Source organism: Pongo abelii, chromosome 4, assembly GCF_028885655.2.
Source record: "Pongo abelii isolate AG06213 chromosome 4, NHGRI_mPonAbe1-v2.0_pri, whole genome shotgun sequence".
Taxonomy (NCBI): Eukaryota; Metazoa; Chordata; class Mammalia; order Primates; family Hominidae; genus Pongo; species Pongo abelii.
This window is the reverse complement of record NC_071989.2, coordinates 41,203,149-41,223,675: the sequence shown is the minus strand read 5'-3', so window position 1 is coordinate 41,223,675 and position 20,527 is coordinate 41,203,149. Positions and strand designations below refer to the sequence as shown.

The 20,527-nt window shown below is 37.3% G+C and overlaps 1 protein-coding gene across 2 annotated transcripts in view; it reads right to left on the bottom strand.

Moving 5' to 3' along the window:
* C7 (complement C7) overlaps nt 1-20,527 on the bottom strand; it is a 73,818-nt gene that overhangs the window by 23,056 nt on the left and 30,235 nt on the right. For both annotated transcript variants that reach the window (NM_001132284.1, XM_054555067.1), the window contains 6 exon segments: nt 289-460; nt 1,649-1,877; nt 4,358-4,524; nt 9,907-10,017; nt 12,074-12,317; nt 14,742-14,912. In NM_001132284.1, the coding sequence (NP_001125756.1) occupies nt 289-460; nt 1,649-1,877; nt 4,358-4,524; nt 9,907-10,017; nt 12,074-12,317; nt 14,742-14,912 (1,094 nt within the window).

The window sequence follows — 20,527 nt, the reverse complement described above, 5'->3', positions numbered from 1 at the left end:
CTTGCCCAAGGTCACATAGCAAGTAGGTGGCCAAAACAAATGAAAATGATCGTATCCACTCAGCAGGACTACTCCCAATTACCCAGTCTTTTGTAACACTTGTTTCAGGAAAACCTGAAGCACACAGAGCAAGCTCCTTCAACTCACCTTAGTGCTAAGGGACAAAGCAGTCCCTGGTAAAAATAGCCATTTAACTTCTAAATCTCTACAGCAGTGATCATGTGTTCCACGCTAACTGCAGAGGGCACTGTGTTCTACGCGACTGCCAGGGGGTCGGGTCTCCATTACCTCAAGTGCTCCAGCTCCTCATCTTCGCATTGTGTGCTTTCTGTTGTTTCTCCAATGCAGGATCTCCCACCCCCACTGGGAGGTGGGTTATTGCATTCTCGGCTCCTTGTTTTCTTCCCTTGGACACAGGAGCTCCAAGAGGACCAGCAACTCCAACCTCCATCAACCCCTCCTGCAAGATGAGAAAGAGGTTGATCAATAAGTTCTTAAAGAGGGCTTGGGAACTTAGTGCTATGCTTCCTGCTAACAAGTTAATTGGAGGAAGAGATCATTCTGGATATTGATTACCTTCACTCTTCATTGAGGTTTTTCTACAATGTTCAGAATGGTTCTACATGCAGACTAGGAATGTCCATATTAAGGTTGCATTAGTGAACCTCTTGCAATAATATCCTTAATTTGTTGATTATTTTACAACTGTTTCAAAGCACTTTTACGTACATTGTATCATTTATTTACTTCTCACAACAGTGAATGGAGGTGGGCAGGAAATGTTACCATTCTATTTAATTAGACAGCAGGAGAGGGTGCTTCCATTTTAACAGATAAGGGGAAATCCAAGCCACAAAGGAATGAATCACAGTCATAGAATTTTAATTACCAGAACAAGCCACTTGGAGAGACATTTGGGGAAAAGGATGCCTTTGTAATGCTTGTATATAAGCCTCTATAGTTTAGTCTTATATTTATTCGTTTATTGTTCATTTAGTGACTTCCATGAATCAAGCCTTTTGTCAAGCTCTGGGAATAAAGAGAGGAATCAAACAGCCCTGACCTTAAGTAATGAGCGTTCTAGAAGAGACAGACATGTAAATAAATATAGAAACAAAAGTATATAGATTGTAGTCATACTTTGACTACTCATAAAGTCAATTTCACATAGCCCTGTACTAAGCGCTTGAAGCACCATATACACTGTAGAGCACACAGCAGATGTTCAACAAATATTTGTGAGTGATTGATAGTACATCATACAGAATAGAAATAGAAATGTTTCAAAGAGCATGCCATCAGAAAGATTAGGCAATGCAAATATACAAGCTCCACAGACCTTTGCTACAGCAAAACTTTATTGAGATAATTACAGACGATAAAGGTGTTTTAATCATAACTCTATTCTAATAGAGAATGGGAAGTGGAGGGTACAGTAGGGCTGTTAGTTCAGTTGGATAAATAGAGATAACAGCAAAGAGGCTTAACCACAGTAGCTATAATCTGGAAGAAGGAAAGGGAAGGAGGATTCTAAATTCATCTGAGACTTCATCTCTTCATACACAAAGAAGCATCTCAAGGAGCAGAGAAACAGGGTAATTCCCTTTCAATGTGTACAGGGTGACTAGAGAAAATTCACCCCACTGACCTGCTTGATTCCCTACGAGGACTCCTTGCTCACACGCCGCACCAAATGTGTATGGTTTGCAATGGCACAGACAATGGGTCCCCTCAACAGTAGCCAAACCACCATTTTGACAAGGTCGGCAATGACAGGGGTCAAATTCATCCAGATACTCTTCAAGAGCCCGTTTCAGGTATAATTTTTTCACAGAGGCACAAGGTACTTCCTTTACCAGCTCATATAAAGGTGTCAGCTATAGAGATAAAGACATCATAGTCAGTAATCTGGGATTTAGGCAAGAATATTTTGCTTTTCATGTTTAGGCATGACTCTCATTAAAACAAAATCAAAAGCCACTGGTAAGTTTGTTATAATTGTTTCTTATGCAAATACAAAAGAAAACAGTGCACTCTCTTTGCAACAAAATCAAGACAAACTTAGGGAAAATTAGGGTCAGATGGGGGAGGAATTTTTTATATATCTTTTGTGCATGCATAAGATTTAAAAAAAAAAAAAAAAAAAAAACAGGCCAGGTGCGATGACTCACACCTGTAATGCCAGCACTTTGGGAGGCTGCGGCAGGGAGTATCACCTGAGGTCGGGAGTTCGAGACCAGCCTGACCATGGAGAAACCCCGTCTCTACTAAAAATACAAAATTAGCCGGGTGTGGTGGCGCATGCCTGTAATCCCAGCTACTCAGGAGGCTGAGACAGGAGAATCACTTGAACCCAGGAGGCGGAGGTTGCAGTGAGCTGAGATCATGCCATTGCACTCCAGCCTGAGCAACAAGAGTGAAACTCCATCTCAAAATAAAATAAAATAAAATAAAATAAAACAGGACATTCATTCTCTAGTTACAGCAAAGAAGCAAGTGAAATCAAATTTAGAATTAAATTTCCTGACTGAGAGATTTAACATATCTCTTAGTGGAACTCATGGATTCTTTCCTCATGGAGAAATTTAAAACAGGTAAACATTATTACTCTGCGTTGGCTATTTCAGAAGAAAAAGCAACTTTGAAATCACAGATGTGCTGACTCAACTTTAACCGTCTGCTCTCCCAGGAACAGAAACATCTCAGCTTTGTAGCATTTGCCAGTTTCTGCATTGTAGCTACTCTCACCATAGCCAATTTCAGGCTGCCACCATGATGCCTGAACTGGGAAGAGATATGCACCATCGGTTCCTGAGAGCCCAAGCTCTTGCGAACACAATGGCTTTGCATAGTCATATACCTGTACCTTCATAGCGCCTTTTCTTTCTGTGTTCCTTTTTTGCCCTGCTAAAAAGTTAGCACAAATATGATAATTTATAGTCCTATGTGGAAAAATACATGGAGACTGTTAAAGAACATGTGTCTTTCTCTAATCAATAATTTAATCTAATCAAGGGTTTCTAAAGATTTGTATGGGATGCTGACAATGAATACAGGCCATTTTGAATATTAACAGATGGTCCTTTAAGATAAGACTTTCTAGGAAAACTTCACCCTCCCTCCCTCACCCGTATTTGGAAGCCAATGGGCACTTCATGGGTGTTAGGAGGGAACTTGAGGACCTATTGCAATTTTTGAGTTTATAAAATGTGTCTCTGAAAATCAGGCTTTGCCTGGGACATTGACTTTCATGCAGGGAATAGATCATAGAATCAGTTCTGCTATAGTGTTTGTTTTGATAAGGTGAATTTGTTCCATTGAGATTGATATACTGAAAATTTTGAGTATAGCACAGATTTGAGATTTTCTTATGTACAACTATGTCCACATGAAACACAGGGTGAACATAAAATGCTTCACACAGCTGAAACAAGCCACATAGGAATATTCAAAACTCATGCATACGTATGTGCATGGACACACACACACACTCACACACGCCTCAACATCTATGTCAGTTCATTTCCTGCATTATAAACTACACTGTTCACATCTGCTGTTACAAATGTCTGTCGGGTTTCTGACTGCTGTCCTTCTACCACTTCATGGTAACTCACAAGCCATAACCCTTCCAGCACCCAGAAAGCTTCAGGTCTTTTTCTAGGTAATGCACCACACTTATTGTAGTATAGATACGTTTTTAATAATTTAACACGTATAAAACCATGCAACTATTTTTATTGGCACCTATCTTTTTCATATGAGTGTCACAGATGATAAATTTGAGTGCTGCATCTCCAACCTGATTTTTTTTCCATAAGCCCTTTATTGTGCAATTTTGCATAGCTCAATGATTTTTAGAAACACATATGTTGCATTATAAAAGAATTGATGACAACAATAAAACATCTTAAAATTCTGCCAGCCAACTTGTTACTATCCTAATTTGTATGACTTCAGGAGCCCATGAGCCATGGCCACACAAAGAAAGGTGATACGAACATAACAGAAGGCGAACCTACATGCCTTCCCCTGGCTAGAATCTATAACTCCTCTGAATTAGGGACCAAGGAAGACATAATCAAACTTAGATCAAAAGTTAAAAATGCGAATGTTGTCATTAATTTCTCTTGGTAATTGCAAGACATTTAACATTTGCAACTAAAATATGAATATAACACACCTTCTGTTTCTTATTATTATGTGTGCATTCATTTTACTCTACAAAATATAATTGGGATACAGAAAATGCTAATTACAGCCATGTCTGTTTAACCGTCTTGATTTAACCACCTTCATTTTCCTCATGCAAATAAACATGACTGCTTCCTATTGCTTTAAACAAAGCATGACATACCTTTTGTTTTATGACTTTAGGAAGATCAGTCACAGATTTTGCCCAGGCAGAATATCGCCTTTTGTTTCCAGCAGGATTGTCCAGCTCTAGGTAACTAAGGCTGGATATGAAGCCTGCACCTCCCCCTCTGATGAACGGGTTTCCTCGCAACACATTGTTCTGGGTTCCTATACAGAAGAAAGCAAATGAAAAGTGAAAAGTCTATCAAGTATTAAAAAAAAATCTATCAAACTGTATAACATCCTGGAAAAAGCCAAACTATGGAAACAGTCAAAAGATAAATTGTGGTCAGAAAGAAGGGAGGGATGAATAGGCAGAGCACAAAGGATATTTAGGGCAGTGACACTGTTCTGTATAATACTACAATGGTGGGCACATGTCATTATACATTTGTCAAAAGTCATTAAATGCTCAACATCAAGAGTGAACCCTAATGTAAATTATGGACTTTGGATGACAATGTGTCAATGTAGGTTCATCCATTGTAACAAATGTTCCACTCTGATAGGAGATGTTGATAGTGGGGAAGGCTTTGCCTGTGTGGGAGCAGGGGATATACAGGAACTCTTTGTATTTTGCACTCAATTGTGCTGTGAACCTAAAACTGCTCTAAAAACTAAGCTATATTTATTTTATTTTTGGTGGTTTTCTTTTTCTTTTTTTTTTTTTTTTTTTTGAGACAGAGTCTGACTCTGTAGCCCAGGCTGGAGTGCAGTGGCATACTCATTGCAACCTCTGTCCCCCCGGGTTCAAGCAATTCTCATGCCTCAGCCTCCTGAGTAGCTGGGCCTACAGGTGTATGCCACCACACCTGGCTAATTTTTGTATTTTTAGTAGAGATGGGGTTTCACCATGTTGGCCAGACTGGTCTCAATCTCCTGGCCTCAAGTCATCTGCCTGCCTCAGCTTCCCAAAGTGTTGGGATTACAGGCGTGAGCCACTGCACCTAGTCAAAACTAAGGTATATTTTTTAAAAAAGAAAAACAACTCTTGCCCGAGAGTAGATGATATTAGGGAATTATTGTTCATGTTCTTTATGTTTTTAGTGTGAGTGTCACATTTTGCAAGAGAATGTTCTTCTTAGATGATACATGCATATATTTAGTGATGAAGTATTATGATATCTGAAACTTACTTCCAAATAGTTCAGCAAATATTATAAACACTTTAAATACATAATATATATTTCAAAGAATCAGTCAATATTATAAATATTATATGTACATATATGTAGTAAAATTACAAAATACTAACTGTATATAGGAAATGGGTATATGGGTATTTATTACAACATTCTTGTCTATATGTTTTAAAATTTTCATTATAAAATATTGGAAGGAAAACAGTTTATTGCATCTGGTATACTAACAATGAATAAAATAAGCTATTAATTAACAGAAATCTATTACTTAACCCATGAAAAGTGTTCTGAAAAGTGTGAAATGCTAATGGAAGCTTCTTTTCCATTTATGTGCCTCATAATTTTGGAAATACTTTATCTCCATTTGTAATGGTCATGACAAGAAATTTCCAACCTTGCAGATCGGATTTTGAGTGGTTTTCATTTCCTTGTAACTGTCCAAATTTTGCAATTTCATAAAATACGCATATTGTACTCATATTCAGAAATCATTAAAGCCTGACAGTTTTTTTTTTTTGCTTTTTTGTTTTTTATTTATACAAAATAATGGTACACATTTATGGGGTGCATGTGATATTTTGATACATGCATAGAATGTGTAATGATCAAATCAGGATATTTAGGATATCCATCACCGTAACATTTGTTTGTGTTGGGAACATTTCAAATCTTGTCTTCTAGCTATTTTAAAATATACAATAAATTATTGTTAACTATAGCCACCTGACTGTGCTATCAAACACTAGAATTTATTCCTTTTTTTTTTTTTTTTTTGAGACAGAGTCTCACTCTGTCACTAGGCTGCAGTGCAGTGGCACTATCTCAGCTCACTGCAACCTCTGCCTCTCAGGTTCAAGCAATTCTCCTGCCTCAGCCTCCCGAGTAGCTGGGACTACAGGCGTGCACCACCACACCCAGCTAATTTTTGTATTTATAGTAGAGACAGGGTTTCACCTTGTTGGCCAGGATGGTCTTGAGCTCTTGACCTCATGATCCACCCGCCTTAGCCTGCCAAAGTGCTGGGATTACAGGCCTGAGCCACTACACCTAGTCAAATTTATTCCTTTTACCTAACTACAGGTTTATACCCATTAAGCAACCTCTCTTCATTGACCCCTCCTCCTCCCCAGCTTCTGATAATTATCATTCTACTCTTATCTCCATGAGATCAATTTTTTTAGCTCTCACATATGAGAACGTGAAATATTTTACTTTCTGTGACTATAAATCTTGATAGTTTTAACAAATCACCTGATGCTTCCTCATCTTCATTGTTAGCTGTGTTTTCAATATATACAGTTGCCCTTTTTAATGCAGTGAATCACATCCCATCCCTGTATTACTGAATCACAATCATCCGAGGGAACTGCAGATTTTTAGTCCCCACAAAGACCTACAGGAGAATATCTGAGAGAATGAATAACCTTTGGAATCAGCATTTTAAGAGAATCCCCCAGGTAAGCATCATGCATACTAAAGTTTGAGAATCACTGCCTTAGCCAGCACACCTATTTAAGAATTACAGATTCTTTGCTAAGAATGATGGTTTCCAGCTTCATCCATGTCCCTACAAAGGGCATGAGCTCATCATTTTTTATGGCTGCATAGTATTCCATGGTGTATATGTGCCACATTTTCTTAATCCAGTTCGCAAGGACAAAAAACCAAACACCGCATGTTCTCACTCATAGGTGGGAATTGAACAATGAGAACACTTGGACACAGGAAGGGGAACATCACACACTGGGGCCTGTAGTGGGGTGGGGAGAGGGGGGAGGGATAGCATTAGGAGACATATCTAATGTAAATGACGAGTTAATGGGTGCAGCACACCACCATGGCACAAGTATACATATGTAACAAACCTGCACATTGTGCACATGTACCCTAGAACTTAAAGTATAATAAAAATAATAATAATAATAAATATATAAAAAGAATTACAGATTCTACCATTATGATGTTTTTTTAAGGCTTTAGCCTCCCTTTCCATACCCCAGTGAGCTCTCTGTTCCAGCTAACTCTTTTCCCCTAGAAAAGGCAGCCCAATGCAACAGTCAAGACCCCAGACTGTTAAGCCAGATTTTATGCATTTGCATTTCATATCTAATTCTTATTAACTATAATCTTGGGCAACATTTCTGGGCCTCAGTGTCCCTGTCTTTAAAATGTGAATATGAATAATACTTAACACGTAGGTAGGAGGAGTACACTGGTTAATTTTTACACATCACTTAAAATTGTGCTGGCACATAGTAGGTGCCCTGTGTTTGTTAAATGTGAAATAAAATAAAATTGGTAAGCAGCTTCCAACTGCCAGCCCAGCTGAGGACTGATGTCAACATCTTCTCAAAGCTCTCACTTCCATTTCTATGTTCAGATCATTCTTTTTCCACTTCATTCAAAAACTTTTCCTCCTCTGACATGTCAACTTCACAAAGACAAGCACTTTCTCTAGCATATTCATGGCTATATTTTGAGTGTCTAAAACAATTCCTGCCACATACCACAGACTCCATAAATAGTTGATGAATGAAGCAAGTGAATGAGTACATAAACCTGGTTTTACTACTCATCTTCCTCCTTCTTGCACTCATCTACCAATATCCCAGGAATCCCTGCTTCTTCACTGAGAACCATGACACATGGGTCAGTGTCCACCTTTGCCATTACCCCAAGAGGATTTAAGCTCTGATACTGCTCAGTCTATGGCCTCACACAATGCATTGCAGTCTCACTTCCATCCCTGCCATACTATGGAATCTCTTCCTTTAAAAGCAACTTTCTCTTCAACCTTTATTCTAGATTCATGGGGTATATGTTCAGGTTTGTTACCTGGGTGGATTATGTGATACTGAGTTTTGGAGTATGATTGATCCCAACACCCAGGTAGTGAGCGTAAGTACCCAATAGTCAGTTTTTCAACCCTTGATTCCTCCCTTCCTCCCCTCTCTAGCAGTCCCCAGTGACTATTGTTGCCATTTTTATGTCCGTAAGTACCCAATGTTTAACTCCCACTTAAAAGTAAGAACATGCAGTATTAGGTTTCCTGTTCCTGCTTCTGCACAACAAAGGAAACTATCAATGTGTAACAGACAACCCACAAAATGGGAAAAAATATTTGCAAACTATGCATCTGATAAAAGTCTAATATTCAGAATCTATAAGGAACTTAAACAACTTAAGTAAAAAATAAATAACCCCATTAAAAATGGACAAAAGACATGAACAGACACTTCTCAAAAGCAGCAACTAAGTCTTAATCACCAAATCCAGTGAACATTTTTTGGTCCTTATCTTCACTCTGTTGACCTCACTCCTCCTTTACTTTCCATCTCTTGTTTTTTAATTCTGCCAAATGTTTCCTTCTCCATTCTTCTTTATTCTCTACAACTTTACTTAGTTAATCTTTTATCTCATCACTCCATGTATTAAATCTTTTAATGGAAACCAATAGCCATCAGAATGAAATCCAAACTCCTTAACATGGTACCTTCATAGTCTAGATCAGTTTACCCTTTCAGTCCTTCTTCAATCACCCAAAGACTAGCATACCACCTTCCCCCCATCTCCACTGCCAACCAGCATGCACCAAAAACCTGACCTCCACGGAGTAGCCATGTCAGCAAGTGAAACTGAACCATCTCTTGATATTGCCACTTGTCTAGGCTTGTTTGCCAATCATCATAAGGGAGAAAAGTGCTGCACACTGATAACATATTTATAATACAGAGGAGATAACCTGGTGAACTCCCTATCCTGTGTGATGTCTCACTACCATGACACATGAAAGACAGAGCAGAGACAAAAATTACCAAATAGATTTTTTAAAACACAAAGTAGAACACCTGATAAAGCCTCAAAAGCCTTTGGAGATCAAGAATTAACAATAGAAGAATGGAGTAGAGGTTAGGCTTGTAATTATTCACAATAGCGAAGACATGGAATCAGCCTAAATGCCCATCAATGATAGACTGGATAAAGAAAGTGTGGTGCATATACACCATAGAATACTATGGAGCCATAAAAAAAGAATAAGGTCACGTCCTTTGCAGGGACATGGAAGGAGCTGGAAGCCATTATTCTTAGCAAACTAAAGCAAGAAAAGAAAACTAAACATTGAGTGTTTTCACATATATGCAGGAGCTAAATGATGAGAATACATGGAAATAGACAGGGGAACAACACACACTGGGGCCTTTTGGAGAGTGGAGAGTGGGAGGAGGGAGAAGACCAGGAAAAAATAACTAGTGGGTACTAGGCTTAATATCTGGGTGATAAAATAATCTGTACAACAAAGCCCCATGACACAAGTTTACCTACATAACTTCATGTGTACCCCTGAACTTAAAAGTCAAAAAAAAAAAGAAGTTAAGCTTGCAATGCAAATTGCTCTTTTTTCATTTACCTGAAGCAGCTTTTAAAGCATTTTCCAGTTCCTTGCATCCATGACTTGAAAATTTAACGACAAAATGCCAACCTGAGGATTTACATTTCTTTTCTTCGACTGAAGTAAAACCTGGGGGAAAAAATGTAAAAGAGACATGTTTAATTTCTGCATTCCTTGAAGATCTTCAGATATGAGAGTAGGGATAAGAGGTTGTTTGCTGCTACTATGGCCATCTAATCAAGAGTGACATGATATGAACATTTTCAAGTGCTCTAGAAGAGTCAAAGATCAGAAAAAATTGACTTTTGTTATTTTCCTTCTATCAGCTTCAGAGGGGAGGCAGAAGGGATTTCTACATAAAAAGGTGCAGGGAGTAGAAACTGAACACCCCAAAAAGTGATATCTTTCACCCATTTACGGTCAGCTTCTTAGGCATAAGATAAATCAATAAAAGTAGGAGCATGACAGCTTCTTCCAGCAAATCTACTTAAGGCTCCCAAAGCTGGCTTCTGTTTCCACAGGAATTAACTCCTAAAATTCAAGTTGTGCTGGTTCAATCTCTCCATCTTTAACATCTGTGACTTCCAACATCTCCTTCCCATGACTTATACCCTTAGAATGTGATCATTTCTACTCATTATCAAGGGGAGGTTTTTTTTTTTTTTTGCCAATGCATTTTTTGAAAGTAGGATAGAAAATACTAAAATGTGCAAATATATTTTCTCATTTTACTAACTATATTACAATAACCTTAATGTTTCTTAAACAACAATTATTTGGGGCATACACTCTATCCCAGAGGTTATGATTATATTTAAATAAAAATTTTAGGAAAAACATAAACTGCTCAAGAGTAAAATTTTTACCGAAAAATATAATTTTACCAGCTTGGAATTTTTTTAATCCTCTCCATTTCTTTTAAGTGCAATAAAAAGAAGTAAAACTGAATTTAGATCAAACTACTTGCTGGATTAATTCTCCAAAGAAATAGTGTCCTTGTCTTTGCTACAAAAACCTGTACTTGTGCACTCATTTCCAACCTATAAGATTTGAAAAGATCAAATTCTAGTTAAATTTTATGTGGTAGAGATCTTCAAAAAAAATAGCTCAATGGAAATGAAAAAATATTATAGTTTACCCATTTAAAAAGCTAAAAGACTTCCTCTGAATCTTATGTAAGATATCTTATTCTTCTCCAAGGTTGTAACAGAATCTTTTCTGAAGAGAAAGACCTTGAAGAGGGGATTTGGAATAAAGACGGAAATGTGGGCATCAGCTAAAAGACAAAGTTAGGAAAAAAAAAGGTTTGACTTGGAACATTAGTAAGCCAAGGCTAGTCTCTGAAGAGGAGGAGTGGATGTTAAGCCACCACCATCCCTGCCCATATCTAGACAGATAGTGAGGATCCTTCTCTCAATATGAAATCAACAAAGCATTAATTCAGGGGCATGTCCTGATTCTAACCAAAATCAGGCAATTTTAGCAGTGACATAGCATAAGGAATAAGCTAAACTGACTTTGAGGCCAGTTAGACCCAGCCTTAAATACCCTCCTTGCAATCTTCATGGCCTTGAGTAAGTCTCATAATAGCACTGAGTCTCTATTTCTCACTGTGGGACAGAGATTATAATGCCCATCTCATTGGGTAGTAGTAAGGATTATTACTAATACATGTAACTCACTTGTCATGAGGAAGGTATCCTATCAATTGAAGCTATTGTTACAAGTATTAAGTAGTACACAAACTTATGATATTCAGAGCGGATTTTTTTTAAAAGAATGTGAGGGTAAAAAACAAAGGTAAATGAAATACTTATTTAAACATTTTGATTTCTGAAATATTACTAAATTCCTCATTTAGTTTTTCTTGAGAAATGCTGTTTAGTGTTTCTTGAGAAAGTGGAAAGTTTAAAAAGCATTCTAAAAACCCAGCCAATACCTTCTAGAGATAGCCAATAATGATAATGACTTAGCTCAAGGTACTATGCAAAAGAGTAGATAGGCTTTTCTTAAACCATATAAGATTTTAAGTAGAGAATAATAAATTCTTGCAATTTTGGATTCCTTTGCAATTTAAATCCCTGTTTGTCAAATTTTAAAGCTCAAAATCTTACATTAACTACATGTTATTTCCCCATTAAAATCCCAGAAATGCTTTTAGATAGCAAATTTTTTAATACTGTACCATTTTGTTTTAATTTTTCTGAGTCCACATAAAATAGAACTCTGTATTCTCCTCCTAACGACCCAGATTGCAGATAATGTGTCCCGTACTGGTCGATTAATCTTCGGTAGGCACTGTAGTCGTACAGAGAGGGGAGGTGGGAAAGCTCCTTCCAGAATGGCTCAGCAAGTTGTAAAAATTCTGGATTGTTATTAATGAACTGAGCCACTTCAACAGTGTTCTCAACAACTAGCAGTTGGTAACTCTATGGAAAGAAGAAAGAGTACAAGGATTTTCGGTGGAAGATAAAAAGGCAATGGAAATAGTTCTCTGTTCAATACCTTCATCAATTCTCATCTCCAATCAACCAAGACTACATGAATTTTTATTTTAGACGTATGATGAGCACTCCTATGGGCCCACTTACTGGATGCAATCAGGAATATTTGAAGTCTCAAATAGTAATAATACCTGAGTAATGGCCAGGCAAAGTGGTTCACTCCTATAATCTCAGCACTTTGGGAGGCTGAGGCAGGCAGAGCACTTGAGACCAGCCTGGCCAACATGATGAAACCCTGTCTCTACTAAAAATACAAAAATTATCCTGCCATGGTGGTACATGCCTGTAATCCCAGCTACTCAAGTGGCTGAGGTAGAAGAATCACTTGAACCCAGGAGGCAGTGATTGAAGTGAGCCGTGATCACACCACTGCACTCCAGCCTGGGTAACAGAGTGAGAACCCATATCAAAAAAAAAAAAAAATCTGAGTAATGCTATGTTAAGCCACCATCCCCTCCCACATCTGGACAGATAGTGAGGACCCTTCTCTTAATATGAAATCAACAAAGCATTAATTCAGGGTTCAGGATTAATTCAGGAAAATTCAGCTTTGTCCTGCCTCAGCCACTTGAGTAGCTGGGATTACAGGCATGCGCCACCATGCCCGCATAATTTTTGTATTTTTAGTAGAGGTAGGGTTACATTATGTTGGCCAGGCTGGTCTTGAACTTCTGACCTCAAGTGGTCTGCTTGCCTCAGCCTCCCAAAGTGCTGAGATTACAGGTGAAGAAATTATATGATAATTTCTTATATAAACTCCAAAACCCCAAGACCAAGTTGCTATGCCATCTTCAACTAGAAAAAGAGAATTAATCCATCAACTGATAAATATAAGTATATAAAATAATGTGTCCCTATGGTCCATATCTTGACAATGACTTGTAGGTATCATTTATCTCCCATGCTAGGGTATTTGTAGGTGAAGCTACTTTATAATGAGGTCTTTTAAACACTTCCTAAGCATCTTCTAATGACATCCAAGACAGAACACTGGTCTACCTTTGCCAAATCCCCACTATGTGAACAATATAATGTGGAGACCATTGCGCACATGTACCATAAAACCTAAAGTATAATAATAATAAATAAATTAATTAATTAGTTAAAAAACAAAAAACAAAAAAAAATTTCTCCGCATAAGGACACAAACTAGGAAAAACTGTAAAATGGGAACTCTTAGCATGGATTTTAGTCAATAAAATTACAACAACAATAAATAAAAATCCACCAAAAATATATATATATATATAATGTGGAGACAATAAATGTTTTTACAACTCATATCTCCATAGTCAGTTTGTTAGTCATAAAACAAATAAAATCAATATTCCTTATATTTTCCTAAGTGATTTATTAATCAAGTTACTAACTTTAAGAATGTGATAAAATGTGCAGATTGTGAATAATAATTAGCCTAAAAAAATTATTCAGCCATAACTGTATATCAATTAGTACAATCCATCTCTACTGTTCAGGTTTCTCAAGAGGAAAGTTTTCGTATTTCAAAACAATGAAGTATTTAAAAATAAATCTTTTAACTTCCTTAGATAAAAATGTTGGTATCTCAAAAGTAATAAAGTGTTTTTAAAGTATTTTTTCTTCATGCACCTTCTAAAAAGCCTCTAGCATTTGCATTTAAGAAGCATATATAAGCATTAATTAGATTTTTTAAAATTGTATATGACACTTAAAATAGTATCACCAGTAATCACAAATTCAAGAAATTTAAAATCATTTAAAATAGAAGATTTCAAGGTTATAAGGGCTTTGTAAACATCTTCAAATAAAAGCAAATATTTTTAATGAGAAGTTTAAAACTATAACTAAATATACATATATATATATGTATTTTTTTTTGAGACAGGGTCTCTGTTGCCCAGGCTGAAGTGCAGTGACGTGATAATGGCTCACTGCATCCCCTCCTTCCAAGGCTCAAGTGATCCTTCCACCTCAGCCTCCTAAGTAGCTGGGACTACAGGCATGCACAACCATGCTCAGCTAATTTTTGTATTTTTATAGAGACAGGGTCTTGCTATGTTGCCCAAGCTGGTCCCAAATTCCTGAGCTCAAGCTCAAGAAATCCACTCACCTTGGCCTCCCAAAGTCCTGGGATTATAGGCTTGAACCACTGTGCCTGGCCGCTATAAATAAATATATTATCAAAGAGATTTAATGAGACAATATTGTACCTTTTAGAGAAAGACATTGCATTGACTCTTAAAGGAAATACTATTACTATTACTAATTTTAATATGAAAGCTGATCCTTTTGATAAATACAAGTTTATTAATGTGAGCAATACTTAAAAAGAGTAAAACATGGAAAAGTTAACTGATATTTTATACTAACCTTTCCTTTATGGATTTCATTGGTATGTGAAGTATAACTGCGTGAAGAAGATGATGAAGATCTAAAAAAGGAGCGCTTCCGACTAGATGATGTATGTTCTGTTGATGTATGTTTTACATAAGACCAAGTACTATTGTAAAATTCATAATTAAAATCATTATTTATTTTCACCTACAAAGAAAATGAAAAATTTTGCTATGACTAAATTAATGCTTGGAGATACCCAAGATACTTTTGTCATGGATCTTTTATCATGCATACTTTCTTCATGCAATCTTCCCAAAGAGAAAAGCTCTTCATTGGCACAAAGCAACTGTGACTCTCATTAAGACCAGGCCTGTATGATTATAAGGAAAGAGTTCATTCTATGATTATTTTTTATTAAGCAGGACACATGGTACCAACAATGGCAATCCCAAGTGATTCACAAAATGCATTTAGGTACAAACAACTTCTATGTTCCTTTAATGTCAGCATTTGGCCCAGAAGTGAGCAAATTAACAAAAGCTACACTGACAGAGAACTAGAAAGAACTTGGTTCTTGATTTTTCATCTAATAAAGGGGAACAGAGATGCAAATAGGTGATATGAAACAATTAGCTCTTTTGGACTTTCTTTTGGAATGTTCTATGTGATCCAATAGTGGATTGAATTTTCTAATTCTGTTTCACTTGGATAAATGCTAAAATTGCATTTTTTTCTTTGCTAGATAGAAGAAAGGGTCACCCCAAAAGAATTTTAAAGTAGACAATAGGTTAGTCACATGTAGCTAAATGAGGAGTGGCAGCTTCAGCTTTTATTGAAGAGACAATCATTCATTTATCCTTTATTTTACTTTAGATCAAGTGTCAAAATGAAATGCCCACAGGGAACTGGCAAGTAATATCAATGTTGGAAACCTCCAGTGGACAGCATGGTGATGAAAAAGTGAACACATACCCTGTCTAAAAGGGACACACAACACTCAAATCCACTAGACAGTCACTAGATATAACTACAGGTTCTGGTATTGACAAATTGTCTGATTTTTTCCAAGGGATAAATCTGACTCTTCATGTAAAAACCTCTTGATTTGTTAAAATTATAGACAACTAATTTGCTAAAAATGTCAGTCCCTGTGGGAATAAAACAAATCAGGCAAGAAGACTCCCTCTCACTGTGTTTGTTCTATATAAATATTCAAATTGGGAATTCTCCTTCCACAAGCATTTGTGTTTTTATTATATATACATACACATCTGCGTTTGAGATCCAAGCATAAGGACAGAGAAAATTGAACTGATGGAAATCATATACTTTTTTGAAAACTAAAAGGAAAGAAAATGACAATATTACACAGTCATACTAAATGATGCTTGTGAAAGCAAAATATTCATGTTGTCACATTAAATAAGAAGACAGGTATAAGTGTGAAAATGCTATTAACTACAATCATGCAAGTATATGCCCAGTCAAAAAATACAAGAAAGAAATATACCAAAATGCCAGAAAATACAATATGACTGTTATCACTATCCCCATTGAGTATTAGATATGCATGCTAAAAAGATAAGAAAAATAAGAAGATGGATTTAAGCAAATCTTTTATTAGAGCATTATTTCCATTACATTATGAAATTGGTTTGTTTAAAAGTCAGATGCAAAAATTCAGCTTGGGTTGGGACAATATATATGTGTGTGTGTGTGTGTGTGTGTATATGTATATATGTATATATAGTATATATGTATATATATGTATATATGTATATATACATATACGTATATATACATATATACGTATATATACATATGTGTATATATATACACACACACACATATGTATATACATATATACACATACATATATATTATTGATTTAAAAAATATTTAGTTTATTATCTCTTTGGAGAAAGAAAAGTTATACACATCCCTTTCAATGCAAAAAAAAAAAATTAGCCTATTTCCCCCTGTCTTTATATCCACAATTCAAATACAAATAAGCCTCTCAGCTGCTTTAGTTCAGCATCTTCTCACTCCTATCTACCTACACATAGCTGCAGGAATATCTTTCTCAAAGTGGTGTGGTCTTATTAAATTTTCTTTAATTAATACCTTCCTTCTTCCAGCTTAGATCCTGGATTCTCCAAGACTGATTCTTCCTCTGAAATCCCAAATTCAACCATCCTATATTCTAACATCTCTTATTCTTTTAACTCTCATTTTATTATTGCCACATCTATTATTTAACATTACAGAAACATGTTCTTCCACTTATTCTCCCTCTTTCTCCCTATCAATACTTTCAGTTTTTTCACTTCCTTCCTGTTTCAGTTGAGGCTTCTTGGCTCATGACTTCAACCATTCTCTTGCCAATGGATTTAACTTCCTTGCCTAGGTGACCTGCTATCATGTTTTCCTGGCAAAAAACCCAGCCCGGGCTTGCTAGGCCAGGCCGCTTAGCACTACTCCAGAAAATTGCACAACTGGCTGGGCGCGGCGGCTCATGCCTGTAATCCCAGCACTTTGGGAGGCTGAGGCAGGCGGGTCACAAGGTCAGGAGATGGAAACCATCCTGGCCAACATGATGAAACCCCATCTCTACTAAAAATACAAAAATTAGCTGGGCATGGTGGTACGTGCCTGTAATCCCAGCTACTCGGGAGGCTGAAGCAAGAGAATCGCTTGAACCCAGGAGGCAGAGGTTGCAGGGAGACGAGATCGCGCCACTGCACTCCAGCCTGGTGACATAGCAAGACTCTGTCTCAAAAAAAAAAAAAAAAAAAAGGAAAGAAAATCGCACAACTGTACAGACTGATGCCACTACAAATCCATTCGTGCTTTTCAACTTCAGTAGAATCCTCAAAGCCATCCAACAATACTTTATTTCTCTAGTCAGTTCTCTCCTTCTCCCATTCTTTACAGTACCTATTTTTAAATTCTGCAAAGTTTTGAAAATTTTTCAAAATTCAATTCCTCGATTCTACAGCTACTCTCCTTCAGCCACACTTCCTACAGCCACACTTCCTTCACTCTCAGAAGATGATCTTACCTCTTTCTTTACAAAAACTCCCATCTTCAGAGACCTCTTAAACTGCTAGCTAACAAATCTACAAACTTATTAACTTTTCTTTCCTTCTTTTTTCTCCATAGGTGTCCCTCCCCTTGTCTTAGGATAAATTTTCTCTCTCTTCTCTGTATCGCATTCTCTCTGACCTCTTCAAAGGGTGGATTAGATGGATTGATTGTTCCCTCTCCTACAGCTTCCATTTTTCTTGCTCTACTGGCTCCTTTCTATCAAAACATACATGTTCTAACACAACCAACTAAAATAAGAAAGGCTTTACCTGTTACTATATATTCCTTCTTTCCTACTTTCCCATCTCACCACCTTAAATGAGTCGACTATAATTAATTATCTTAAATTCCTCACCTCCTTTTCACTCTTCCGCCTACAATGGTCTGACTTTCAGCAATGCTGCCGGCACCTTCCTTATTTCACCAGACAGTGAACACTTCTCTCAACATCATTCGGCACTGTTGACCACTCTCTCCTACTGGAAATATTCTCTTCTCTTGGCTTTCTAGTTTTCTTTTTTTCTCTCTGGCTGTTCCTTCTAAGACTCCTTTACGCATCTCCTTCTATTACTCCTTTATGCTAATTCCAAGAGGAACAGTGTTCTCTACTCTGTGGCTTCAATTACCATTCCTATACTAATAATCACCAAATGTATATTTCCAGCTCAAACACTTTCTCCTGAGCACTTGGACATACTTCAGATACCTAAACTGGATTTGTCTTCTCCCGGCAAATGGGTCTTTACCCATCTCAGAGGGTTGTATTTTCATCTGGCCAATGGTCCAAGTCAGAAACCCATTCATATCCCAGACTGCTCGCTCTCCATCATACCCCGCATTCAGCCGCTCACCAAGTTTTCTCAGGCCACTATTACGTCCCTCAGGGATTATTACAACAGTTTTCTAACCAAGACTCTTTCCCCCAGTTGGCCACCCTCCAATCTATTCTCCACCGTTCATAAGAGTAGCAACCCTTCTTAAACTCTCTAACGACTCTTTTTTTAATCCAAACTCCTTAACTAACCAGAAAAAAAGTCTTTTTTATTTACTTTCCCAATCACTCATAACCTCATTTCTTACAACTCTTCACACTTCACTCTGTAATCCAGCCAGTTTGAACTTCATTCAGTTATTCAAAAGTGCTCCTCAGGCCAGGGTCAGTGGCTCACGCTTGTAATCCCAGCACTTTGGGAGGCCGAGACGGGTGGATCACTTGAGGACAGGAGTTCGAGACCAGCCTGACAGACGTGGTGAAACCCTGTATCTACTAAAAATACAAAAATTAGCCAGGCATGGTGGTACACGCCTGTAGTCCCAGCTACTTGGAAGGCTGAGGCATGAGAATCACTTGAACACAAGAGGCAGAGGTTGCAGTGAGCCAAGATCACACGACTGCACTCCAGCCTGGGCAAATGGGTGAATGAGACTCCCTCTCAAAAAAAAAAAAAAAAAAGAAGTGTTCCTCTTGCACTCTTGTTTTTCCATTTTCTCTCTCTCTCCCACTCCCACCCACATATAGAATGAGACACGATATACATATGGATATAGAGATATTCACTGTATATACATACATATATACTATATAAAATGCTTGTAAGTATAGTGTCTGCTACGACGGGGTTTGGAGCCAGACTTCTAAAGTTCAAATCCCACCTTTGTCATCTTCTATGCTGTGGATAAGCTATTTAGCTTTTTTGCCTCTGTTTTCTCATTTGTAAAATGAGATGCCAGTACCTACCTCCTTAGGTTATTATAAGGAAAATAGATCCATGTAAAGCTCTTGGAACAGTGCTTAGTATATAAAGGGTTCTTATATGTGAGATATTTTTAACCATCATTTAAATTATTCCTAGCTAACAAGGTAGATTTAGAAATCTCAGGTATCTAGTCCTCATACCAACAGAGGAAGCAAAGGCTTAGATAATGTAGCATTCATTAAAATTGCCTTTAGAATTTGTTTTTGTTTTTCATTTGATATGCATTTAGGATTTCTCTTCAAAATATATAATGAAGTATATTCAAGACCAAACACAGAAGAAGCCATGAAGTTTTTCCACCTTGATCATAATTCATTCCCTTCTGCAATTCATCACACACTGAGAATAAACGCAATAGTCCTCTGCCATCTCTCAGGCTGAACAAGGCAGAGGGGCACCTTCCCAAGCCACAAATGCCTTCCTTGTCACATAAAAAGTATAAGTAGACAGAGAATGTGCACAGCATCAAAGTTAAGTAGCTTACTCGACAAGAAATTGGGTTTGCCCTGGATAAACCATGATGCTAGAAACCGAAACAGGGATTATAAGAGAGACTGGCCAATTCTGTTTTATGTTTATTACTAATATTTATGTTCCAATAAGCCAAAAGTCACTTTCCACTTCAAAGAAAGCTGAATACCCAGTGGGCCCGAGATGAATTTATTTGAACCATGGAGGACATTCACCACCTCTGCGTCCACACCTGGGTTTAGCATTTGCATGGCTGACTCACTGCCTGTTGCTTCCACTTCACTTCCCTCAGACTGGCTCCTCAAAACATCTCTGTTCCTCATTCTATAGCAGGCTATAATTTCCCTCTACTCTGACAAACACCTTCACATTCGGTGATGGGGAAGGCATTTCAGATGTCAATCTAAAGACCAAGCCCTGCTGTGGAAAATGAATGCCAGGATCACGTTGTTAATAAATTATCCCTCTTCTTCAGAAATGCAGACTTCCTGCCTGTCTACCTTC